At 32.4% G+C, this 23910-nt stretch overlaps 2 protein-coding genes and 1 pseudogene across 2 annotated transcripts; 1 reads left to right on the top strand and 2 right to left on the bottom strand.

The window, feature by feature from the left end:
- Nucleotides 1-11553: 11553 nt before the first annotated feature.
- On the top strand, nt 11554-12623 carry LOC123221030 (DNA polymerase delta subunit 4-like). Its single transcript, XM_044643697.1, has 2 exons — nt 11554-11772; nt 12256-12623. Exons 1-2 carry the CDS (start codon nt 11604-11606, stop codon nt 12447-12449), a joined length of 363 nt encoding a protein of 120 aa, XP_044499632.1. The 5' UTR covers nt 11554-11603; the 3' UTR covers nt 12450-12623.
- A 293-nt stretch (nt 12624-12916) lies between these two features.
- LOC123221441 lies at nt 12917-14281 on the bottom strand (annotated as a pseudogene).
- Nucleotides 14282-14372: 91 nt separating this feature from the next.
- Nucleotides 14373-19366, bottom strand: LOC123221029 (maltose excess protein 1-like, chloroplastic). Its single transcript, XM_044643696.1, has 9 exons — nt 19003-19366; nt 18669-18842; nt 17927-18217; nt 17723-17812; nt 16596-16697; nt 16388-16506; nt 15106-15168; nt 14904-14965; nt 14373-14759 (listed from the first exon to the last, which is right to left on the bottom strand). Exons 1-9 carry the CDS (start codon nt 19246-19248, stop codon nt 14677-14679), a joined length of 1230 nt encoding a protein of 409 aa, XP_044499631.1. The 5' UTR covers nt 19249-19366; the 3' UTR covers nt 14373-14676.
- Nucleotides 19367-23910: the final 4544 nt, after the last annotated feature.

Here is a 23910-nt window from a genome sequence, read left to right as displayed (position 1 = left end):
CTTATAAAAATGGAAACATAATTGTATTGTATCAAATTTAATTCGATCTGAATTCAATTAAGTAATTCAATGTAAATTACCAATTAAGTAATTCAATATAAATCTCAATTGGATTCGAATCGAATAGTTATTTAATTTGAATTTAAGCTAAATTCAAATCAAAAGGTTTGTTGTTAGGTTAAGGGTTAGGAAGTGGAAGAATAGGTTGGCATCACTGTCAACCCTTTCTGTCACCAACCCTTCTGCCACCAATTTTTATAAAATTATCCATTTGTTTACATCTCACATATATCCATTTTTTTTATAAAATGTTATTCAAGCTGGTTAGTTGACTAAAATTTACTTTATGTGCGTTGGTGATTGAAAATTATCAAGTATAGGTGATTGAGTTTTAAATTTTTTAAAATTATCCAGTATAAAATTATTCAATCCCTCATCCATTATTAAGTTGAGAGATTTAAAATTATCAAGTATACTAGTGATTAAGTTTAAATTTTTTAGATTAGCATAGGTGAAATGACATTTAAACTCAAGTATGCTAATATAAAATTAGGGTTACAATTATTAGAAATGCTCATTAAGAAGATAAATGAAGTAAATAAAGAAAAAAACTAATCTCACATCAAATTTATTAGTTTTCATGTATAATCTATATGTCATGAAAAAATTCATTTTAAAATACAACTTTAAGGCCATTATTAATTTTGAAAAATAAAAAAGTCAATTGAATTAGTTGACGCCAACTATATTAATTTAATAATAATCCAGTTTATTTGATTAATCTTTAATTAATATTTCATTAATGTAATAAACAAATTAATATATTTTTCAAGCATTTGCAATAAACTACCAGGAGAGGGAATACAAATTCCATGAGGCATATAAATTTCAATTGCACATGTCGTTTTGAATAAAGATGGACACCGTGACTATAATTAGGAACAAACTAACGCTTACTTACAGAGCTATTTTTCAAACAACTTATTTTGGAAGCTTATTATATTTGGTAGAGTAAAGATTTAGTGTCGTTTTGATACATGCAATGTTACTTTGTATGATTAATCATGGGAACCTAGTGAGAGAAATGTGGTTCAAATTAAATGGTCTTGAGTTTTGAATCAACCTTGTTAAGTTTGCGCTAGTCACTAGTCTAATATTCAAGGAGGACACAAAGGTGTCCAACTACGTTTATTATACAGGGATGCCTCAATTGAGAGAGGAATACTTTCTAAGTATTAACAAGTTGTTATCCCATGAGGAGATCGAGCAAACAGTTGACGATCAAATTTGAGGAGACAATGACAAAGACACTGCAAAGTTCGCAGTATTATTTTTTACGTTTACAAGACTATTAAGGGGACAACAAAACAAAAATAGCCGATCATTTTTTGCATTTAGCTAATAATATAGATGCATTTAGACGGAACCTTTAGAGGACGGTGACATGGAACTGAATAGTTGATTCAATATGGAAAGGTATATATAGCAAATATCAGTGTTATATATAACACAACCTACCTTACATGAGTATGCTCCCATTGCTTAGCTACAATTTTTTGGGAACATGATTGCTTTCCAAGTAAGTCTCGCATAATGGATGAAGTTAACATTCATACTAATGATTGTAAATACTAAGCATAAATGTTGTACATTGTGCAGTATTGGATTTATGAGACGATTCACAATCTATCACCTTATTATGTTTGGAAGCAAATGATCAGGTCCTCTATATGCTAAAGTAGAAGACAATTGTATTACTGATTTGGGATAACATATTGACACTTTGGGAAGCTCCTTCGATAAGTTTCTTATTGGTAGATTTATATTTTATCGTTTCATCTTTCATTTAATTAATTTTTATAAATATCTTTAATGTTCCAAGAAAGGATTAAAATTGCATTATGTCTGACTAAGATTAAGTAGGACTCTAAGTGATACATACAAGCTCTAGAGTTTATGAGAGAATAAGCACCATCGGTATCATCAAATGACGAGTTTACATATTTAAATAATAATGATGATACTTTGTTGATTCGTCTTGTTACCTTTCAGGGAGCTTCCAAAAGATCTTCACCATTCTCAACTACTAGGTCCCAATTCCCTCATGTCCCCATGACATCACCTCCAACACAAGTTTCCCCTACCCATGTAACTAGCCCTCAGGTCTTCACCACTTATGTATGAATATCCTTATCATAAGGGCACCAACCTATTGTTCTTGGTACTTCTTATATTAGATAGACATCCCTTCTACAGGTGTCATCCTTTTGTACTGTACACCCCTAAAAGTCATAGATAACCTCTTATAATGTACGTGCATCCCTTCCATGGATGTTTACCTCTTGTACCTTCTATCCTTGAGAGTACCAAAAGGCCTCCCTTGTAATACACTTAATTCATAAGACTTCGTATAGTAATGTATCACATGACTATCTTCAACAACTCTTAATAGAGCATGCAAGAGTCATCAGCTCTCATATACAACATCAACTCAATTAGCAGGTTGCAATAATTTGTATCGAGTGAGAGCAATATGTATCAATGATTCATGAAGAGATACAAGGGCAGACATCGATGATTTGTAAGGAGATACAGGAGTAGTGGCAACAATAGGCATCGGTGTTTCGTGGGGAGATATAAGAATAGTGGCAATAATATAAATCAATGCTTCGTGGGGAAATGTAGGAACTCTAGTCCTCTTTAAAGTATCAAATTACTAGACTTGAGGATTCGTATGTTTAGACATCATGATCATTACAAGTTATTATTCATTATATTTTTTTATAATTTTAATTAGTTGTATTATAGAATAATGACAACCATAATTATTTTATCTAGTTGGATGACTCATTGGATGATAATGTATAACAACAAGAGGAGGACCTGTCAGTAATAAAAGTGTTAGCATTTAGACATGTGCTGTGAAAAGAACAATGGTTGGTAAGTCCTTTTCACAGATCCAATAAAAGTGGGAAAAAACAAACAACTTATACTTAAGGAGTCTCCTGTAGACTCAAGATTGGTTGAGGACTACTCAGAGTTCTTATTGTGGTACCACAATGCTTCAAAAAATGATAGTCAACGTGTCTTCCTCAAGGACCGAATAAAACAATAACTAATGTGAGTAAACCCTGATAGACCCAAATTGTAACTTAGGAGCAATAGTTGGAAAACACGGTATGGACCATTTTTTTGTCCTCGTTCATATTATATATCACTTTCAACTTATAGTTTGACTTATTTTCGTACACAACACATTGAAACTTTCATGGGAATATTCCATAAATCTTTTTGACATAGTAATTGGATGATTATTTTGACCCAGTTTGTTACGTATCTCCCACAATGCTACAATGAGTTTAAACATTTGAGTGCAAATATAAAGTGGCCCTAGTTTTTCCTGTATCAAATTAATGGCATCTCACATGTACAACCCAATGAATGTTTTGACCATAAAGCAATGTCAACAAGGTGGTTTACAAATGTAAGTTGTTTAGGGTTTACGGTTATTAATAAATGTACTTATTTCTCTTTATTGGTTGGCAAGTATTCATTCCCCTCAAATTCGACAACCAACACTAGGTATGCGACATATTGGATATCAATGACTGGAAGTTATATATATATGACTTCACTAAATATACCACTAGCATAGAGAGAATGAAGAAGTTGATGATGTCATATAGGACACTAACTTATCTAATGAAAGTAAGTAATTTTCATACATCAAAGGAAATCCAATTGCCAGAGACTCCACCAACATTACAATACAAGTATGCTTATGACATGCTGAAACAAGATTGTTAAAATGCAAGTTTTGAGGATTTCACTTAAGGTATGGGTGGGTAAGCATATAAATTAGATTTCATTTTATTATTGTTTTAGCAATGTGTTTGCATTTTCTATCATTGTTCCTTAATGTTTATTCATGAAATGAAATGAATTAAAAAAATATGTTAATACAAAATACATGGTGTGCAATACAGTCAAATCCATTATATACATAAAATGAACAATAATAAATAAATGTCATGGTAATTCTATTATGCTATTTTATGCTACTGTCATCGTATATATGTAAGAGCTTGAAAATAAAAAATAAATACATTAAAATGTGGACAAAACCCAACAAATAAATTAAGCATGCAATATATATACACTTAAAATTACAGTATTAGATAATAAAGAAAATGAACCATGATAATCTAATCGGCCATATGGGTTACACTTGAGTATGATGATCTTGTCCTCGTCCGCTACCTAATATGCAGGATAAGCCAACCACTGACATCAAAGCTAGACTTGGATAATTCAAGTAATTATGGCCACGTTGATGACATTGAGTGTAGTTTTGTGATCGAATTTCCTCTCCTTGTGAAGATTTTGTTGCATGGCTAGAGGGATGATCGGACTGTTATTAAACCATTATTATTGGAGGATAAATCACAGATATATTTGATAGTACCCAAGTTGATTAATCCCCTAGTGGATTAACATATTCTCTATACACCTCTAGTAAAAATCTGTCAAGTAATATGCACTAACTAATCCTATACTATCTGAGAGGTTATTATACCTTGCAACAACCAGTGTGTATTTATATAAAATTTAGGAAAGCTGAAATTTTTCATAGTCACATGTTCAGTAGAGAATTTTCACAATAACCGTCTGATGTCATGAATCATGGACTTCATATTATTGCATGTTAATTGGTTTAACCATTATATTGGCATATTTGAACACTTGTCTAGTAAGTGTGTTTTCAGCGTATGGTGTTAACAGATGAAATTTTTTACTTGTAAAAACAACTAATAAACGCAATGAAAAAAAGAACATCAAACTAATTTTAGTCATACTACCAGCTATGTTTTACTAATTGAAAAACTAATGTTGCATTGTGCTCTTTAGAAACTCAACTAATATGGTGACAAATAAAGCACGAATAGTCTGTGTCAAAGTGTTGAAGGACTCAACAATATTAGTCGTCATGATGTTATACCGCCATCCTCCAAAGTGGGCACATGCTCATCTTTCATGCCCAATATTGGTCAAATAGGCTACCATAAAGAGATTTACTTGGACAATTCTACTCACGGCAGCTTCGAAGTCCCTGAGGCGATATGTTTTAGCAGCTTTCCAAAATAATCATTCAATATGTTTTTTTTTTTAATTGCAAATACATGTTACCCTTATATGGTAATTATAAAACCCATGGCTAGCATAAGGTAGTATGTTCACCATTGACATAATTATTGAATGATGGCAATTAGAAATAATGACCAAATCTAGCAAATCACTAATGCACATGCGTAAGTATGTCAAAAGGGGAGTCCACGTATCGATTCCTTCTTTATGCCCAATACCAAAGGTGAACGAGTAAATTTGATTATTAGCATCCTTCATAACAATAATGAAAAGAGACTTAAGATAATTTCCCTTTAAGTATAAAACATCAATGTATATCACTAGACAATAGAATTGTTGAAACCCTCTTATTGAACAATCCATACACATGAAGAAAAACTTGAACCTACTTTTTAGATTGATATCAATACGTGTCATAGTTTCTAGCTTCTTAAGCTTTAAATTGTGACAATACTCATGTAATAGCATGAAAGACTCTTCAAGAAATCCTTGTAATGCATTTAGTGCATATATTTTGGTATGTCATGCTTGTGTGTAGAAAATGTTGATTTTGTACCTATCTACCATGTCTGAAATAATTTTTTTTAAGTTGATAAATACTATCAACCACAAATATTGATTTAAGTTTGTTCCTCAATGACTCTACACCGACTTATCTATAATGTGGCAATATTTGATCTCGTAAACAAGTTTGTGTCTCGTCTATACATCATAACACCTAATAATCTCCATATTTCTCTCTTATTACTCATTTCTGCCATTTACATTATGAATGTATGCATTTAATTTCATACTGTATATTATCAGAATGACTAACTTTCTATTGAATTCCTATCTCTAATGCATATGTCTAAAATAATGCTTTCAATTCTGTCTTCAAATTATAAAAATTTGTCACCTACAAATGGTTGTCCCTTCATGTCGTTTGATTTCCAATATCTACATTCTTAACATCAATAGCATGTTTAAGAACCCATTGAAATGGATTTGGATTATGGATGTGACTTAGATATGCTCCAATATTTATAAAGTCATGATATCTTGTGTTATATTTAGCCTCTCATTAGAAGCATGACTTTGACTTATGCCAATGTCTTAGCTTGAAACACCATACATATACTTATTAAACCCTAAGAATTCATCATCATCATCATCCACATTATTGTCATTATCGTCATCGCCATAATTCCTACCAAACTCTTAGAAACTTTGTGGTTATGCCTATTTGTCTATCGGATGATCTTGTCTTTATTCCTCATAAACATCTTTGGCTTGTTGATTATCTCTTCCATCAATTGGACTTTTGGTAACATAGATTTTGGTCAATCCTTGTAAACTTCTTGCTTCAACCATTAAATACTCCAGATCATCATCATTTACAATCTCTATTAGACCTACATCACTTAACGTGCATATTAGACTAACTTCGATTGAGTCTTAGACAATCACTTATTCTCGTTATAAATCTTTCAAAATCAACACTTGTTTCAATGCACATCCCTCTCTCATTCCCACAAACATATCTCGTCACATTATCATTACGTAAGATTTATTACCTTTCATAGCGAATCTTAAATGCAGCTTTTTCCATCTTAGCTTAAAATAAACTAAAAACATAAAAACACTTATGTGTAAATCCTGGACGTTATAAGACATGCAATGGATTGGTATTGGTGTTAAATAGCTATGTTTAAACACTTGTGTTCAAACAGCTTTTTCCATCTGAGACCAAGAGGGTTGGCGGAATCTAGACATAGATTTTTGTATTTTATAACTATCAATACAACATTAAATAACATTATAACAACTTTAAACAATACAACAACATGAAATTATAACATTAAACAATTTAACATGAAATCATAACACAATTATATTTCACGTGAAGTCATAAATATGAATCTACCTTACACATAATATAAGGGCTTGAATCAAGACTGACTTGAATATGGATGATTTTTTTATAAAATCTTTGCAACAAATATGAATTTTCTAAAACATTTTGAAAATTTTCGTCTCTCATGAGTTTTATTGTTCAATCACAGGTGCTTTCTTGATTGAAGAATCGTCCTACTTCGATTTTTTTTTCATATTGTAGAGATTTCTTCCCTTGTTGGAAGGCTGAAGAAAAAAAGAAAGATTACTATTACGGTATTCTTTCTTTCTACATAGATTGTATCAACTAAGGTATTTTAAGGAAAAAGATTACTATTGTGATATTTTTATTTAGGATTTGAGATGAGTAATATATATGTATACATGATTTAAAAAAAGAGTAAAAAATTCAATATCCTTATGGATTATTTGTGTTACAGTTTCAAAAAAATCACTACAATTTTTCTTGAACTTAAATAATTAGCCTTAACCAACAATGTCTCAATACTAGTCTTTTTCAAGAGTCGCACAATCTTTGGCAATAAAGGTCAAAAGTTATCATAATACTGATCATGAGTCTCCTATATAATTAATGTTTATGGTTCATATGTGTGTATTATTGAACAAGTGAATAATAATATGCACAAAAAAACTGTTAAATACTAATAAAAGACCAATATAATTAATGATTTTATATTGTAATATTATCAAGTATATTATAATTACATATTAATTAAAGTTTGATTTCTAATAAATTACTAGTTGAATCCTTGCAGTGTTTGGTTTGAAACTTCAAATAGATGCCCATTATGAAAAATTTATGGTATAATAACTTGGTGTCATAAGACATATTTTTCTAGATAATGTTATCAACATATGCATAGACTTGACTATATGACATTTTAATCTTGCATCTTACCACTCACTGCTTGGTTAAAACAGTTCCATTCCATCTAATCAAATCTAATCCCACCAAAGTGTTCACACATTTTTTACTTCCAGTTGTAGACAAAGGTACTTTTGTTTGATTAAGCTTGACAAAATGGAATGCTAGTACCTCATTACTCATGGAGCCTCTCCCAAGTTGCACGAAGGGCATTTTATGTCTCTTGATTACACATGAAATATTTTAGTAATGTTTTGTGCATGTTATATAAAGGGTACCTTGAGGTAGACACTAAATCTATGTCTTAACCTTGTAGTGATATTGTGTGAAAAAAGTGTTGAATTTTATGAGTAATCATATTGCTGAAAGGTTATAAGTCAATCACTAACACTATTTTAGTCGAACGACCACGATGTCTTGTTAGAGGCCAATTTTAGTCTGTGTTCAAATAGACGTTGGGCCAAATTTTTTTATATGAATTTGGTCACTATCAACCTAACAAAGAGTCTATGAATCACACAAAAAAAGACTTGATCAAACTCTAAAAGCATAAAATTATTCGAGCTAAATCTAATCTGGAACTTAAATAGCGAATTTTGAGTCTCAAAAAGGCCTTTAAACTCGAAGTGCGATTTATTGCACCTAAGGACCAAAGTGTAATAATCCAAAGGTGTTTATATATATGTGAAATTGTGGATATGAAGCTTTATCCAATTTGATAAAGACAAAACCATCATTTTGATAATTTTGAACTAGTATAAGGTTATAATGAGAAAGTCACACTTGTACATGGCATGTACATGGTAAAATCACACCCATGCATGAATCATGTATGAGTGAACATCATAGATATACGGTTGTAAATGGTCTATATATAAAAATATGCTATTTTTTGTAATACTGATTTTACTATTTTATATACATAATGTATGCCCATGCATCCTAAACACCTAGAGTTTGTGTAACACATAAGTGATTGCATTGGTGCACTGGTTGAAACCTTTTAGAGTTTGTGCTTCATGTGGATACCTAGTCAAAGGTGATTGCAACCAACCTTGAAGTCTATCAAAGTGAAGGAGTTAGCAAATGTAAGTATGAGTTTTCATAACACCTTATAGTTGTTTGTCATGTTTGTGATTCAATATTTATACGAGAGTGATCCTAGTGAGGTTATACAGTTTTGGATGTCTGATATTAAAATTTTAAAGAACAATTTTGTTGTTGCTAAAGGTCGTATAATCTTACAATTTGTTAGTGGCTTGGTGTAACACATAGATGCACTTTGTGTAAACGTGTTTACCAAACTAACTCACTAAGAGGATTCCATATAGATGGTTATCCAGTATCTATGAAATAAATTTTTTAATAGTTGTACATTATATCCTTTGATTTGAGGTCACTAAGTTGTCTTGTATAAAGGTCTATATGGTTTGATGTAAGCCCAGCATAGTCCTTTAGAAATTATTACCAAAAAGTGGTGATTAACCATATTAAGAGATGTACAAAGGTCATGATGGATTAATAGAGAATCTATCACTCTCAGGTACAAGAGTCAATATCTCTGATAGACTTATTAACGGATGTACACAACCACTTGAATTTATGGTTATAATAGGATTAAGTCATTGCTAATTCCAATACCACTTGCTCATTGATACAAATGTTAGTCAATGCATATCGAAGATTCCCTAAGGTAGACACTAAGTTTGTGTCTCATCCTTGAAGAGATATCATATAATGAAAAAATTGAATATTACAATAATTGAAATTTTGAGGGATAAAATTTAATCGTTGGCGTTTGATCAATTAAGTGGCCATTATGCCATGTTAGAGGCCAATCTTGGCTTGTGTATAGATGGTTGTCAAATTATAGATTTGATACGAATATATTCATTACTAGTATGACAAAAAAATTATGGGTTACACACAACATAGGTAGATTTTAATTTTAGAGGCCTTAGATTATACAAGGTGAATTGGGTGTTATTGAATAATTTGACTTAAATATGACTAAGTCTACTTGAAGTGTTAAAATGTAAAAACCAAAAAATGGATAGGCTTGAATGAAATTGGAAGATAAGTTGGATATCTAATTTGGATAAAGATAAGTTGAAAATTAAATAAATGTTAGGTCAGATGAATGTCAGTTCATAGTTTATGAATGACCATTCATTACTTGAGTTGACCCTTATTTGACAATCTTATTGCATATTTATATTTATGCATGATAACAAATTTTGAGTGATATGATAAAGTTCATATAAACAATCGTGCATGGTGCATTAGCGATCAATTCTTGTTTTCTGTATGAATGAACAAATTTTCAACCTTATATAATTTTTGTCATTTTTCAACAATTATACACACAACCTATTCACTAAGGTTCTAGCAGACCATATTGGATCTTTCCATCGCCTCTAACACCTCATGCCTTTTATGGATATCAAAGGTGTCATCCTACACTTGGATTAGAAGCAGTTCTCGTTATAGTTATGCTAGATAAAGATGAATAAGCCTTTAACAAGACAATATGTATATTCTTAATCCCCAATGAATTTTTGCTTAGGGTTGGATTTAAACTAGACTTGTTTGAACTCAAGCTCGAGCTTGGCTTGAACAAGCCCAAAACAAACTCAAGCTTCAGCTTTAAAATTTTTGAGTTTAAACTTTAAGGGTGTTCAACTTGTAAAGCTCATGAGCTTTAAAATTTTGATATGAATTGACCAAAATAACATTATTTTGACTAACACATATTAAAATGATATCATATTAGTAATGAGTCAAACTCAAAGCTAGATTCAAGCTCATACTAAAGCTGAACTCAAACTTGACTACTCTCAAAAAAATCAAACTCAAACACCTTTAAAGCGAGCTTGGTTTGGTTTGAATGCAACTCTATTTCTATTGCATCTATTTAGTTAGTGAGTAGGAAGAAAGAAAAAAAAAAGAGATGAAAGAATTTTGTTGACCAGAAATAAAATGACAAGATATAGAAGGAAGCTCACAAAAGAGAAAAAGCTGAGGAGAGAATGAGAGAAGATCTTAAGTAGATAAGGAATGATAAGAGACTAAAATAGGAGAATAAGAAACAAAGGCAAGCTTTTGAACAAGAGGGAAAAGCAAGGAGACTAAGAGAGGTTTGTTTACAATAGACGAAAGACCATGATGGTGTAAGGAGATGAAGGTGAATGGCATTGAAGGTGTGTGGCAAAGTGCTTATGACTGAAAACACTAAAATAATATAAAGAAGGCAAATTGATGAAAGGTTAAATGTTGCTAGGATATGACATCAATATTTCAACGAAAATGGTTAACTATGGTATATGAGACAACCTAGAGTTGAGAGAAAAAATTATAATTTATAGGGGCAAACTATTTTTCAATTTTAACTAAAGATATAATACATTTTTGTCTCTTAACTAATTTTATTAAAAAAATAAATTTTAGTACACAGTTTAAAAATAGATTTTTTTAAACTTAAAGTATAGCATTATTATTATTATATCAAAGTTCTGAGTTATGGTCATTCCATCCATTATTTGTATAATATTTTTTAAATTTTGTCACCCAATGGGTGGGTTGAAACCCGGGGGCCCGTATCCGGCCCAATAAGGAGAAAATACTTTTATAAGCAGCAAACGACGGATTAATTTTTCGAAGTTTGAAATTTGAATCTCTGATTTGCAGTGATAGTTAGATGGCAACGAGATCATCATCCAAAAATATCGAGGGTTTCTACCGGCACAAGAAGAGCACTGCCACCAAGAAGACTTCGAAGAGAAAGTCCCCCAAGTACGTTGCCTCCTTAGACTCCGATGTTACCCAACCGGCGGCCCTGATTTCTCACGGTTCCTTTGATCTCAAAGGTTTTTATTTCTTTCTGACTTTATAGGGGTTTGATAATTTTATTGGAATTTCTATTTCTCTTTTTAAAGAATCGTTTTGTTAAGAATATGATTCAAATATTCAATTGTTTTTTGCTTTTTTTTTTTTAAGATTAATTGAGATATGTTTATAGTAAAAAAGGCTCTTAAAAAGTTTTGTTTTTGTTTATTTATATTTTAAAACAACTTCGTATAGAAAAATTTTTATTTGTTTTTAACCTTCCCTTTTGGTTATTTTTAGCAGCTTTTGAGAACACCATTAAAGTAGATTGGTAAAAATCTGTGTTTCCAAGAACATAGAATTATATACAATTTAGCAACTGTTGTTTCTTTAAGTTGAATGATGAAAATCAGTGAGAAATTCATTGTGATTGTTAAAAGTTGTTTGTATTTGGAAATGCAGAGATATTTATGTAATAGATGAGATTTCATATGAGTAATGTTATGAATTGGTTGTGGTGACAGATGATTATAGTAAGAATGAAGAAGCACTGAGGGAGTTTGACATGAACATGTCATATGGTCCATGCCTTGGTATAACCAGACTGGCTCGATGGGAACGTGCTACTCGTCTTGGCTTAAACCCTCCCAAAGAAATTGAAGGCCTCTTGAAAGCTGGAGCGGTTCAAGGTGAGTGCTTGTGGCATGATCGTGTTTAGGAATCAGTATGTTTTTGTCTGTGAAAATCTAATGTGTGGAAGTTATGTTATGTTCAGCCCCTAGCTGTACTTTTACTAGATGTTTGAATGTAGTGAAAAACTAGAAGTGTTGTTGGTAATTTTAGTTTATTTTGTCTTGAACAATTGGCATTTCATTGTCTAAATCTTTCTTCATTCTGATGTGTCAATGGTATGGAGAGATGTAAGAATTTCTCAGTTTCATTTCTAAAGTCATTTAGATTGAAAATAGGGAAGTAAATCAGGACCTGGAGCATGACTTTCTGATTAAAGTGCTGTCAAAGGTTAATGAGATATCAAGACCGACAATTCTTGATTGTATGTTCTTCGGGTTAGTTTAAACACCATCAAAATCCTATTATGAATTTATGTGAATTGAATTAGGATTTACAAAACTGCCAACAAACTGTCTATTCGAGACAGGTTTGAAATAATGATAAAACCCAATATTAAAAGGATAAGACGATGCAAGTCCTGGAGTGATCCAGAATAGGCTCCCGCAACAATTCGCCCTGCTGATACAAGTCCTTTCTCCTGGGTTTAGTTTTCACATCATCAGGTGTAAAAGATGACAAGAAAAGTGGCAAAGAGTGTACTCACTGCCTGTATTAGAAGGGCTAGAGGCAATCCAGAAAAATCGTCTCCTGTAACTCCAGTGTATGATGCAAGGTATCTGCTTATCATGAGAGATAGGGCTAAAGCCGACATAACCAGGCCATTACAGATCCTTCACATCCTGGAGGACGGAGATGTGCTTAAAGATTGAATCGTAGAATCTTAAAAAAGAATGTAACATCTAACAGACCTGAGAAAGCCACAACATAGGGTTTGGCATTACCATCTCTCGATAACCCCTTTCACAAACTGTCTGAAATCATGAAAACTTCCATCATTACTTGAATGGCTGAAATAAGTTTCCTCAGACCAATTTTAAGAGACGATTATAGATGACGCCCAATAAAAGGAATACAACCTGATCAAACACCTTACAGATCCCCTATACTGATGAATCAATCAGTCTTCAATTGTTGTGTTTAGTAGAAAGACATTGTTCCAGTCAGTGCTGGGATTATTGCACAGGATCTGCCAACAGCCAACCATGTTACAGAGAAAGCAATCTCAGGTTTTCATAAAGCTGTTGAGAGCTCTGCAAGCTGTTTCTTAATCCCAACAGATGGACTTTTAGGGAGGATAAGAGAGACTTCATGGACAGTAATAGTTAGGAAAAATTGGAGAGCAACAAGAAGGCTCGAAAAAGAGGAACACAGAGTGAGGGGAAAATCCATTGATGCCATTGTTGCAGAGAAAGGAACTAGGAATTCACAATCATCTTCTTCGGCTAAACTTCAGTCCTATGTTTTTTTTTTTTTTTGTGACAAACTTTTTTCGAGTTAGATATTTTTTTTTAAAAGTTATATCAATCATATCAAATAAATTAAACTTTAGAGCTAATTACTGAATATATAACCATTACATCAGATAAATTATTTAACTTCATATAAACACTGAGGACATTACAAATAAATTTCAATTATATTAATATCTTTTTATAATTGGTATTGGAATAAAATATTAACAGAAAATTTTAAGATAAGTTAACCTATGGAGAAATATTTGAGTTTTTCAATTGTTGTGAATGTGCATTCGAAACTACGCTAAAACTTAGACAAAAAATAGTCTTTTGCCCATTTAAATATTCCACCCACACGATCACCACCCTTCCACTACCAACACCAACACCTATCTCCACTCACTGCCTATCGATTTTGCCCTTTTAAGTTTCGTGGGGGAAAACAAGTGACGAACTGGTACATGTTATGCCAAAAATCACATAGGGTATAGGCGATCTATTCTCTGCTTCATCATATGCATTCCTATCTCAACATCTTTCTATTGCGCAGTCACTGGACTCACCAGAATGAGACAATTTTATAACATAAACGAAGCTATTATTCATGGGCTGCTGTGTAACCACTATAAGACACCAGACAAAATAGTATAAAGCTACAGTCCCTGCCCCGCCTTATGTTATTACCTTTACCACTTACAACATTATTATTTTAAGTTTGTCTTTGATTAAAAAATAAAAATAAAAATTGATGACCATATTTGACCTCCTCCATGTTTGCTCAACAACTGACTTCTGAAAGGATACAAATAATTTCTATATTCCGTGGCTTAGGATCACTTGTTCTTTTGTGCTTCAACTTTAACGTCCAAAAACCAACTCTTTCAAACATGTCATAGGTGAGTTGTATCCGTATACAACAGTGTCTTTCCACAAAGCCATACCTGCTCAATCCGAATTAATCAATATTTATTCTTTTTCAAAGTAGATGGTTGTGACAATTGGGGCTGGGGGGATCAGATCTGAGGAGTCATCTTTAATAATATTATTCCCCACAAGTAATGGTTCTATGTGAATTTAGAAAGTACCTATCCATGAAAATAAACCAGCTGTAGCTGCCAAAAAGAATTCCCTGCTGATAACATTGAAGCTGAAATCACAATGAAATTTATTAGTTGAGATTAGAAGTCTAATTCTAAGAAGCACAATTAAAACTTTAAAATTTTGAAATGCAGGTTAAAAAATTTTAAAATTTTGAAAGGCAGGTGAAAAAACTTTCTACTTTCTTACCAGTACAGACAGGCAATATTCCCATACCCATAAAATAGGGCTGCCCAAGTTGCACCAGTGAACCTGCAAGCATAGTTGAATGAATATACTTATGATATTTTACACAAAAATAAGTTGGTTCACTATTATGGAGACATGATGAATTGCAAGGTTTTGGAGTAATGGTTCAGAAGTAATAGAAGCATATAAAATTTTTTTGGTGTCAACTCAAATTTTGTTCTGACATTAAGACACATTTTTTGTCGCATAAGCTAGTTCTACATGTTCCCACATACAGATTTCTCTCAGCTGCTTTACAATTTCCATATTCAGACGGTTTGTAGAATTTTTAACCATTAATGGGAACTGCTACCTGGGGATGGCAATTATACCCTAATACCCAGGTCTCCAAACCAACCCATTCGGAGAGGAGACTCTCCAAATGGAGATGAGGACGAGAACAAAAAAATCCCTGCGAGCAGGAATGCGGATAGACATCTCCCTGCCCCACCACAAACCTGTTGCCTGCTTATTTACTATAATATACATTAGCTTACACAAATAATTACTAAAATACCATTAATATATAAAACCCACCCCTAATTCATTGTCCATCATTGAGCCGGAATAAAACCCTAGATACCTCTTTCCCATCTTTGAGCTGAAGACTCTCTTGTCCCCCCACTAGTTAAAAGTCCAGCAGGATCAGAGACCAATCTCTAACCCCTAAGAAACCAAAACACCCACCAAAAGATCAGAAAAAGAGCCAAAGACAGATTTTTTTTAAAACTGATGAAGAACCAATAGCAGAATCTTTGATCTTCACATTGATCAACCCTTTAGGGCCAGACCCAAATGATCTTCCTCAGAATGTATCAAAGGTTTATCTGCAGGTATTGTTGTTGTTAATGGTTTTGAGATTGAATGTTTTCGGGTTCTGGGTTTACTATATCTCCATCTACAAGCAGCTTCCCTTTCTCCAAGTTTTCTCTTAGACCCAAGCTCATCAATTGTAGCACTGAAGCTGCATGGATTGATGTCGGAGCAACAGACAATCTCTGCCAACTGTTGCATATCCGGTAAACTTCTTTTTTTCCCTTTAACTCAATGTATCGTCTGTTGCTATTATTTAAGATAGCTTATCAGCATGAAAGATGGTTTAATTGGCTGGCCAGAAGATATAATTTGAGAACTTAACAAAATGTTTAAGGTTTAACAAATAAGAAATTGTGACACTTAACCATACCATTGCCTATCTTATGCGGAGCAAAAGGAAAATGTATTAACAGGGGAAGGGCCATACCACATCAAATCACGAATAAAGAGTGCACGTGGGATCATAAGTGCATTTCCGATCATACCAAGCAACATTGAGAAGGCTGACAAGCCTTTGATGTTATCAGGATACAGGAAATTCGTCCACTACACAAGCATTGTAAATTTCAGTCAGAGAGAGATATCATAACCTGTTTGATGTATCAAGAAAGAAAATTGAAGCATTCAAATAATACCATCTGTGAAACAGGCATCCACATGAAGAGAAGGGTTGCCGTCCATCCAGATAGTGCTCCAACCACTTTGATGCCTTTCTCTGTAAGTTTGCCCATTCTTGCCTGCAAATCTTAGCAGAGGGAAGTTTAAAAGATTGCTTCATCGAACTGCATATCTCTCTATATTGATATGAAGATTATATAAATGAATTTTAAACCATACAAAATTAGTAATCTTGATTTTAGATGAAAACCTAAGGTCATTTATTTTACAGAAAATTGCTCAAGAAACTAGTTCCCATTTTAAAAGGTTTGCTAGAAGGAAATATGCAAAAGAACATCTTTGGACTTCAGTATATAAATAATTAAGTTAATAATGACTTGAGTGAAAAGGAATTCAAGTTTAATACTACATATTATAAAACTGCAAGAATGCACTGTCATGCAACATTTAGCACTGCACTGGACAAAAAATGCTTTGATGCAGCAAGGTAAAATTTCTACATGGAGTTGAGTATTGCTTAATCTTCTTAACGCCATTAGCAATGTAGTTTTTCATTTCAACCAAACTTTGCGTATAGCCGCTCATTTTCTAGAAAGGTCACATGCTATAGTTGCCTGATGCATTCCAATTCTCCAGGCCCGGAAGTTAACAGGACAAGTCATTGTCAGTGCTGGTCCACCCAGGTGAAATCAAAGTAGAATTTTTCTTTAATGATTTATATGAAATGCACATATCAGGTTAAACCAAGGTTGCATTCAGCTTAATTATTTTCTCCACACCAAAAAATGTGTGTGTGTGTGTGTGTGTATAGATAGATAGATATATGAATATTTGAAGATTGTTCTCTTGAGGAAGATAAATATGTGATCAACAACACTGAATATCAGGAAAAATAAGGCAGGCAATCAGCTTTGCACATCTTGTCACCATGTAGATTAGAAAATTTTAAAACTTCTCTTTCTAAACAAAAATTTTTGCAAAAATTCATATTCCTTAAAATTTGTGCAAAAATTCATATTCCTTTAGAAGAAAGGATTTTCACACATTGTAATCTGCAAATATAATCCAAATTTCTTAGTAGTCAAATCTGCAGTACACCATAAGAAGATGTAGATTAATACCCCATAAGCAATGAAAAGCTTACCATACCAACAGCTGCCAAGCCTACAGCAAAAGCTATCACCCCTGGAATAATACTGTTAGGTACATATGGGAGAAATGTAGACCACATCACCTGCAGTCAAACTCATATAGAAAAGGTCATGGAGAATAAACATGTTGCAAGACACTTCCTTAATCACCTTGTCAGTGGAGAATAGTTAGAGATTAACAGGGGCAGAGAGTTTACTTGAGGAAGGACAGTTACTCCTCCAACGGTAATAAAATCTTCCCAGAATCGCCAGATTTCAACATTCAGCATACTGAAGTAATTAAGGAAGTTTAAAACAAGACCACTGGCCACAACAAATGAAGTAATCACAAAGTGTGGCAGAGGCATTGCTTCTCCAATTGCAAGCTGCGCAATGACCACATATATTGAAACAACGCCCAATGTTTGGACCAAAATAGCCTCTTTCTCCCTTTTCTTTACAAAATAAGAGAGAAGTGAAAGATTCCCAAGCAAACCAGTAAGCATGCCCTGCATTCACAACATTCACTTTCTTGAGTTCCGATGATGAAAGATCTATATCAGCGAACTAGAAATAGGACTTCAACTATCCAATTGTACTTTCTTATTTTTATATAGCAAAATTCCAGGTCTCTAATAAATCCTTTATTAAATTATTTCATCATTTTAAATGCTTAAGCTTGTAGAGTTGCATCAATAAACTCAATGAACTCCAACTCAACTATCTGCAAGAAATTAAGTGCTTGCGATAAAGGTTTTTCGTGTACATCATGCTTAGAAAATCCCCAAGACAACTCTTCACGGAATTCCAACTGCAGATATCGAACGAATACCAAATGGAGACAAAAACAACCCGGCTTTGTGTCATCTAAGGCATTTGCAGGCATAACCGCCCACATAAAAAACCAAGCGCTTAAAATAAATTGTTAAAAAGATAAAGAAATTGATGCCATCTCGTTACCAGCCATGGAACTGCCAAAAGGGCAGTTTTGTCTCCTGTTAAAAGATTCCGAGCATTAAGGATTATCTGAGGCATTTGGATCACCGTAAATGGGATGTTCGCTGCTCCAGAGAACTTGGCTGTCCACGAATTCCATTCCTCAAAGCTCTTATTGGTACTTAAATTCGCCGACTCCTTCAATGATATTCCAACAAAAATTAGAATCATTAAAAACAAAAACAAAAAATCATTTTACATCAAGAATATTAACATTTGTTTCAATTTAGGCAAGCTAAAATTGACATTTTCAGGCCAAGTTTAAAAACATTAACAAAAGTGGTAGAATTAACAAAACCTGGTGAAGAGGATGAGGGACGTCGGAGTCAAGAGCTGGAGGTAGATGCAGACGGCGGTTAAGACGAAGAGAAACAAGAGTGTAGCGGCTGATTAGCAACACACTGTTCAAATTTTTAAGAGGCTTGAAAGACAAAGACTGTGATTGTTGAGGAAATGAAGGAGAGTTCGTGGGATGTCGAAAGCGATGTGTAGGTGGTGATCTAGTTGCTGAAGCTGAAGGAACAATCAAAGACTTAATAGCCATTGAACGTTAACAAAAAATGAAGTGAGGAAGGGGAAGAAAAGTGGAGAGGGGAAGATTGGGCAAAGTGCCAGTTTGCCTACTCAAAGGTAGACACGTGGACGGAAGTATGGGTGATCTCCCTTTGTAAGATATTTATTGCTTGACTGACGGATTGTGATCTTGCAAAAAGCTTTTCGATCTCCAGTGTTTCAATCTGTTAAATTCTTATAAAATTATTGAAAAAAATAAAAAAGTTCTCAGACGGTCATGTTAAATAATATTTTATATCTTAATTTATATATTAATTTTAATTAAAATAGAGAAAATTTTAGTATAAACATAAATAAAGGTATATGACAAAATGAAATTTCTTTTCGTATTTACATATGTTGGTATAATTTTACTCAACTTTTTTCTTTTATTTATTATATATTTATACTACAAAATCTAATATAAAACTTAAGTTTACAATCGCTTTCAACCATAAAAAACACAAACTTCAGTCAGTCAACTTTTCATTATCAAAATCTTGCATAAAATGCATCATAAACCCTTAATCTTAAGTATTGATCTAAACCCTTAATCTTATCATGCACAAACCCTGTGATTTTGTCAAGGAAATAAGATTTTATTGATAAATTTTGTTTTTTGTCAATTAAATTATATATAGTACTGATAGTTCAACCAAAAATTTTTATTAGATTAGGTAGAATGCATGTTTATGATGTATTTAGAGTGAAATTAATGTAGAAAATATAACCGGTGAAGAATGAAGGGTTCAGGTGTGCCCCCCTTGGGCTTACAAATGAGTCTGTTGTAATTTCCCATTTAATTTCAAAAATTATAATTTCCCAAGTTCATTTGTTGTATTATAATTGTTGCACGTTTTATTTTCGTTTCAAAATTAAAAAAAATTGTATTTATGATTCGGTTAAAAGGACAATGAGCTACTAAAAATGACAATATTATGAGATATGTAGGTAGAGACGAAAAAACGATTTGCACTGATTTCAAAGGATTTTTTGTGAAAATTTGCTATCATCTCCAAATCAATCAAAGTTGATCACATATCCACACATATACCCCTAATGAAGCATCATTGACTGGAATGTCATTGGAGATTTGAGATGATGATGTTGAGTACGTGATGTTGGTAGGAAACAAGAGGATTGACACAACTTTATTTTATGAAGAGATGTATCAAAGGAAGAGAAAATCTTCAAGAAGAATAGGTTGATGATGAATAAAGAGAGAATTATCTACATACAACTAGACACAACCATAGTTTTCAAAAGTATGATGTGAATCATGATTATGATGATAATGAGGATTATGATAATGATGTTAAGGGTAATGATGATGATGATAACGATGATGATCAATTCATGAGGTTTGTGAAAATTGACGAGATGTAGATTTATCTATTGAAACCTTGAGATGTATGATGCATAAGAAGATGCTAAGAGAAGTCAAACCAATGATCTTGATAAAAAGGTTGAGTGTAGTGCAGGACATTATAGTTCAGTTGATCATGAAGCATATATAGAAAATATTCATGTTACTAATCCATTTTAGTGGGACATTGAAAACATGAGTATTGGTAATCAGGAAAAATGACCTGATAGAAGTAAAAAGTAATGGGTTTTTATAATTCTAAGCAAAATTGAAAGAATTATTTGAAAGACATATTTTAGAGACAAGTTTTCAAAAAAGAGTACATTACTCTAATAGGAACCAATGGGAGTTCAAGTGTTTAGGGGAGCAATGTAAATAGTAAGCATGATCAATAAAGGATAATGAAGGAGATGTATGGGTGTTACGTTTTGTGGGCAAAGAATACACTTGTCCACAAGATCAAATATTATCATATTATAGACAGGTTAGTGATCGAGTCATGAGGACAATCCTTAAATCAATGTTTGTGGTTGATTGCATATATTGACTGAAAAAAAGTATCTTTGATATGACAAATTGATACAAGTGCTCAAAACATGCCATCCTAAACATTTATTGTTGGGTCATGGTTAATTTTTTGTTGATAATGCTCACCATGTCTTTTTTCTTGTGGAACGTCAATTAGACCTGAAATCACGGGTCCCGTGAAATCTGTACTCACTTACATGATGGTTAACACCATATATCTGAAAAAGACAAAAACATATTTGAATTAGTATAATGGCACAAGTTGGTTGTGAATAGCAATGCACATTACTATTCATAATAGGTGTCAGGCGTAACGTCCAAGCCTTATCAGAGCCAAGGTTGTTCATATGCTAAATAATACCAAACATGTCATGCTTAGGCGGGAATTTTCTAGGGTTTTTTTATGTTTGGAAGTTCATCCATATTCATCACACAACTTATGCAAATCAGACACCTTTTCACAAATTAAAGTTAACAAATCAAGCACATAATCGCCTAGAAAGGTCTTTCCAACACATATAATTCATTTCTAACTAAAAATATAAGATTTTTCCTTAACCCAAACCTTAAATCTAACGCCCAAGGCCACTAACCACATCGTGATTTCTGATAAAAGAAAAGTGCAAAAACTTGCTAAGCATTTTCCTTAACCAAAAAACAACTTTTTAGTCGAAAATTTCCTAGCCCTAACACACTTATCATCAAACAATTATTCTTAGATAAAATACCAAACAAGCACTCAACTTTACTACCATTATAACATCAATCACTACTAAAATGTCAAAGAAGATTGAATGACTAAATCAAAGTTCGTTTGAATCAACTGTGTATGGAGTGAGTGATCTTGAGAAGTAAAGGGAAATAAATTCAAGTGACACGAAATTAAATTGCACCTAGTACAGAAGAAGAAATGTGGGCTGGTGCCTAGTGTGGAAGAAGAAACGCGTAAAGGGTTGGTCAAAATACTGGGTATTTTAGGAAGTTTATTGTTTTTGTGGTATAAATGTATAAGTAAAAAATGTTGAGTAAAATTTCAAGTGGTTATAAATGTGGGCATAAATTTCAATTTCCTTAAAGGTATTAATGATGTACAATCATATGTTTAGAGCAATCTATAATTTTGAAAAAATTTAGTGATGTTAATGCAATTTTAAAGGGTTTTTTGAAAATTTAAAAAAGTTGGTATGTTTTCAAAATTTTTAAAATTTCAAATAATCCTTGATAGTTTCAAAAATAATAATTACACCATCAAAGAAATAATAAAGTAAGGGTTTAAATGTAATAGTACAAACTATTAGGGATGTAATATATTTGTAAAATATATTGAGTGAATATAATAATTTTTAAAACAAAATATGGAAAATATTTATTAATCCCTGATAAGTTTTTAAAAAATGACAACTTATAATATTGTTTACAATTGAGTTCAATAAAGGTGTTATTGTAATATTCAAATTTCAGGCATCATTGAATGATTGCTAAGAACATCCTTAATACTTAAAAAGGATTAAGGATGTTTTTTTTTTTTTTAATCTATGGAAGAGAATAAGAGGTTACTATAAGAGGGTATGATGATGTTAGTTTCCAAACAGGTCAAGAAAATTTTAAATCCCAATCAAGATTTGTTTTTAGTTTAAATAGTAGTGTAGTAAGTTAGAAGAGCTCCAAGCAACATACTATGACAGATTCTATAATAAAGTTAATGTATATCGTTTTGTCCAATACAACTAAAAAAGTAATTCGAGCAAGAAACTCATAACTAAACTTGAGGCGGTTCTTAGTAGAACTGGCCTTATAGAACTCCATTATGATAACAATTGAGCGATAACACAAGCAAATGAGTAGTGGTCTCATAAAAGATTCAAACATATACTCAAATGGTTTCACCATATCAAAAAGAATCTACATTGTAAATATGTGTAGGTTAGCAAGGTAGAAACAAATGACAACTTGACAGACCCATTGACCATTTAAACACATGGCTGATTAGCTATAATGCAAGTGCGAGATTATTAGTGCAGGGTCTCTAAAGTCAATCATCATAGCTATGTAATTAAATCATGATGAGGGGATTAGTGCATGACACCTGATGGTAAGAATCTTATGTGCATATTATATGATTATTCTTAGAATGTCCATAACTCTAATATTGTCATGACTTAGGACACGAGTAATAGTGATAGAGTTATCATAGTGTTAAACATCCTCATTGAAATGATGACAATTCTCACGTGTTAAAATTATTTATTAATAATTTGATACAACACATAGGATTACATTATAAATATGTTTACCAGACCTGTCCACCAAAAGGATTTCATATGGGTGGTTGCTTTAGTGTTTATACAACATATCCTTTTAGTGAACAAAGGTACATATGATCTTTAGATTTGAGGTTATTAGATCGTCGTATGTAAGGATTGGTATTTTTGACACTAGCCCGACATAATTCAATTAGAGAATTGCTAGAAATGTAGTGATTAGCTTTATGAAGACTATGATGGATTAACAGAAGATTCGTTACTCTTGAGTATGAGAGTTGATATTTCAATTAGGGTCTTCTAATGGATGGTCACAACAAATTAATCATATGGCCACAATAAGACTGACTTAATACTCGATTCAATATTAATTGGTCTTTGATAGTTGTTGGTCTATAAAAATTCGGGATCATTAAGGAAGACATTTTATCTATATCTCAGTCTCGAAAATACATCATATAAAAGAGAAATCAAATTATATAAGTAATTGTATCAATGA

Source organism: Mangifera indica, chromosome 7 (genome assembly GCF_011075055.1).
Source record: "Mangifera indica cultivar Alphonso chromosome 7, CATAS_Mindica_2.1, whole genome shotgun sequence".
Classification (NCBI taxonomy): domain Eukaryota; kingdom Viridiplantae; phylum Streptophyta; class Magnoliopsida; order Sapindales; family Anacardiaceae; genus Mangifera; species Mangifera indica.
This window is presented reverse-complemented; position numbering and strand designations above follow the sequence as displayed.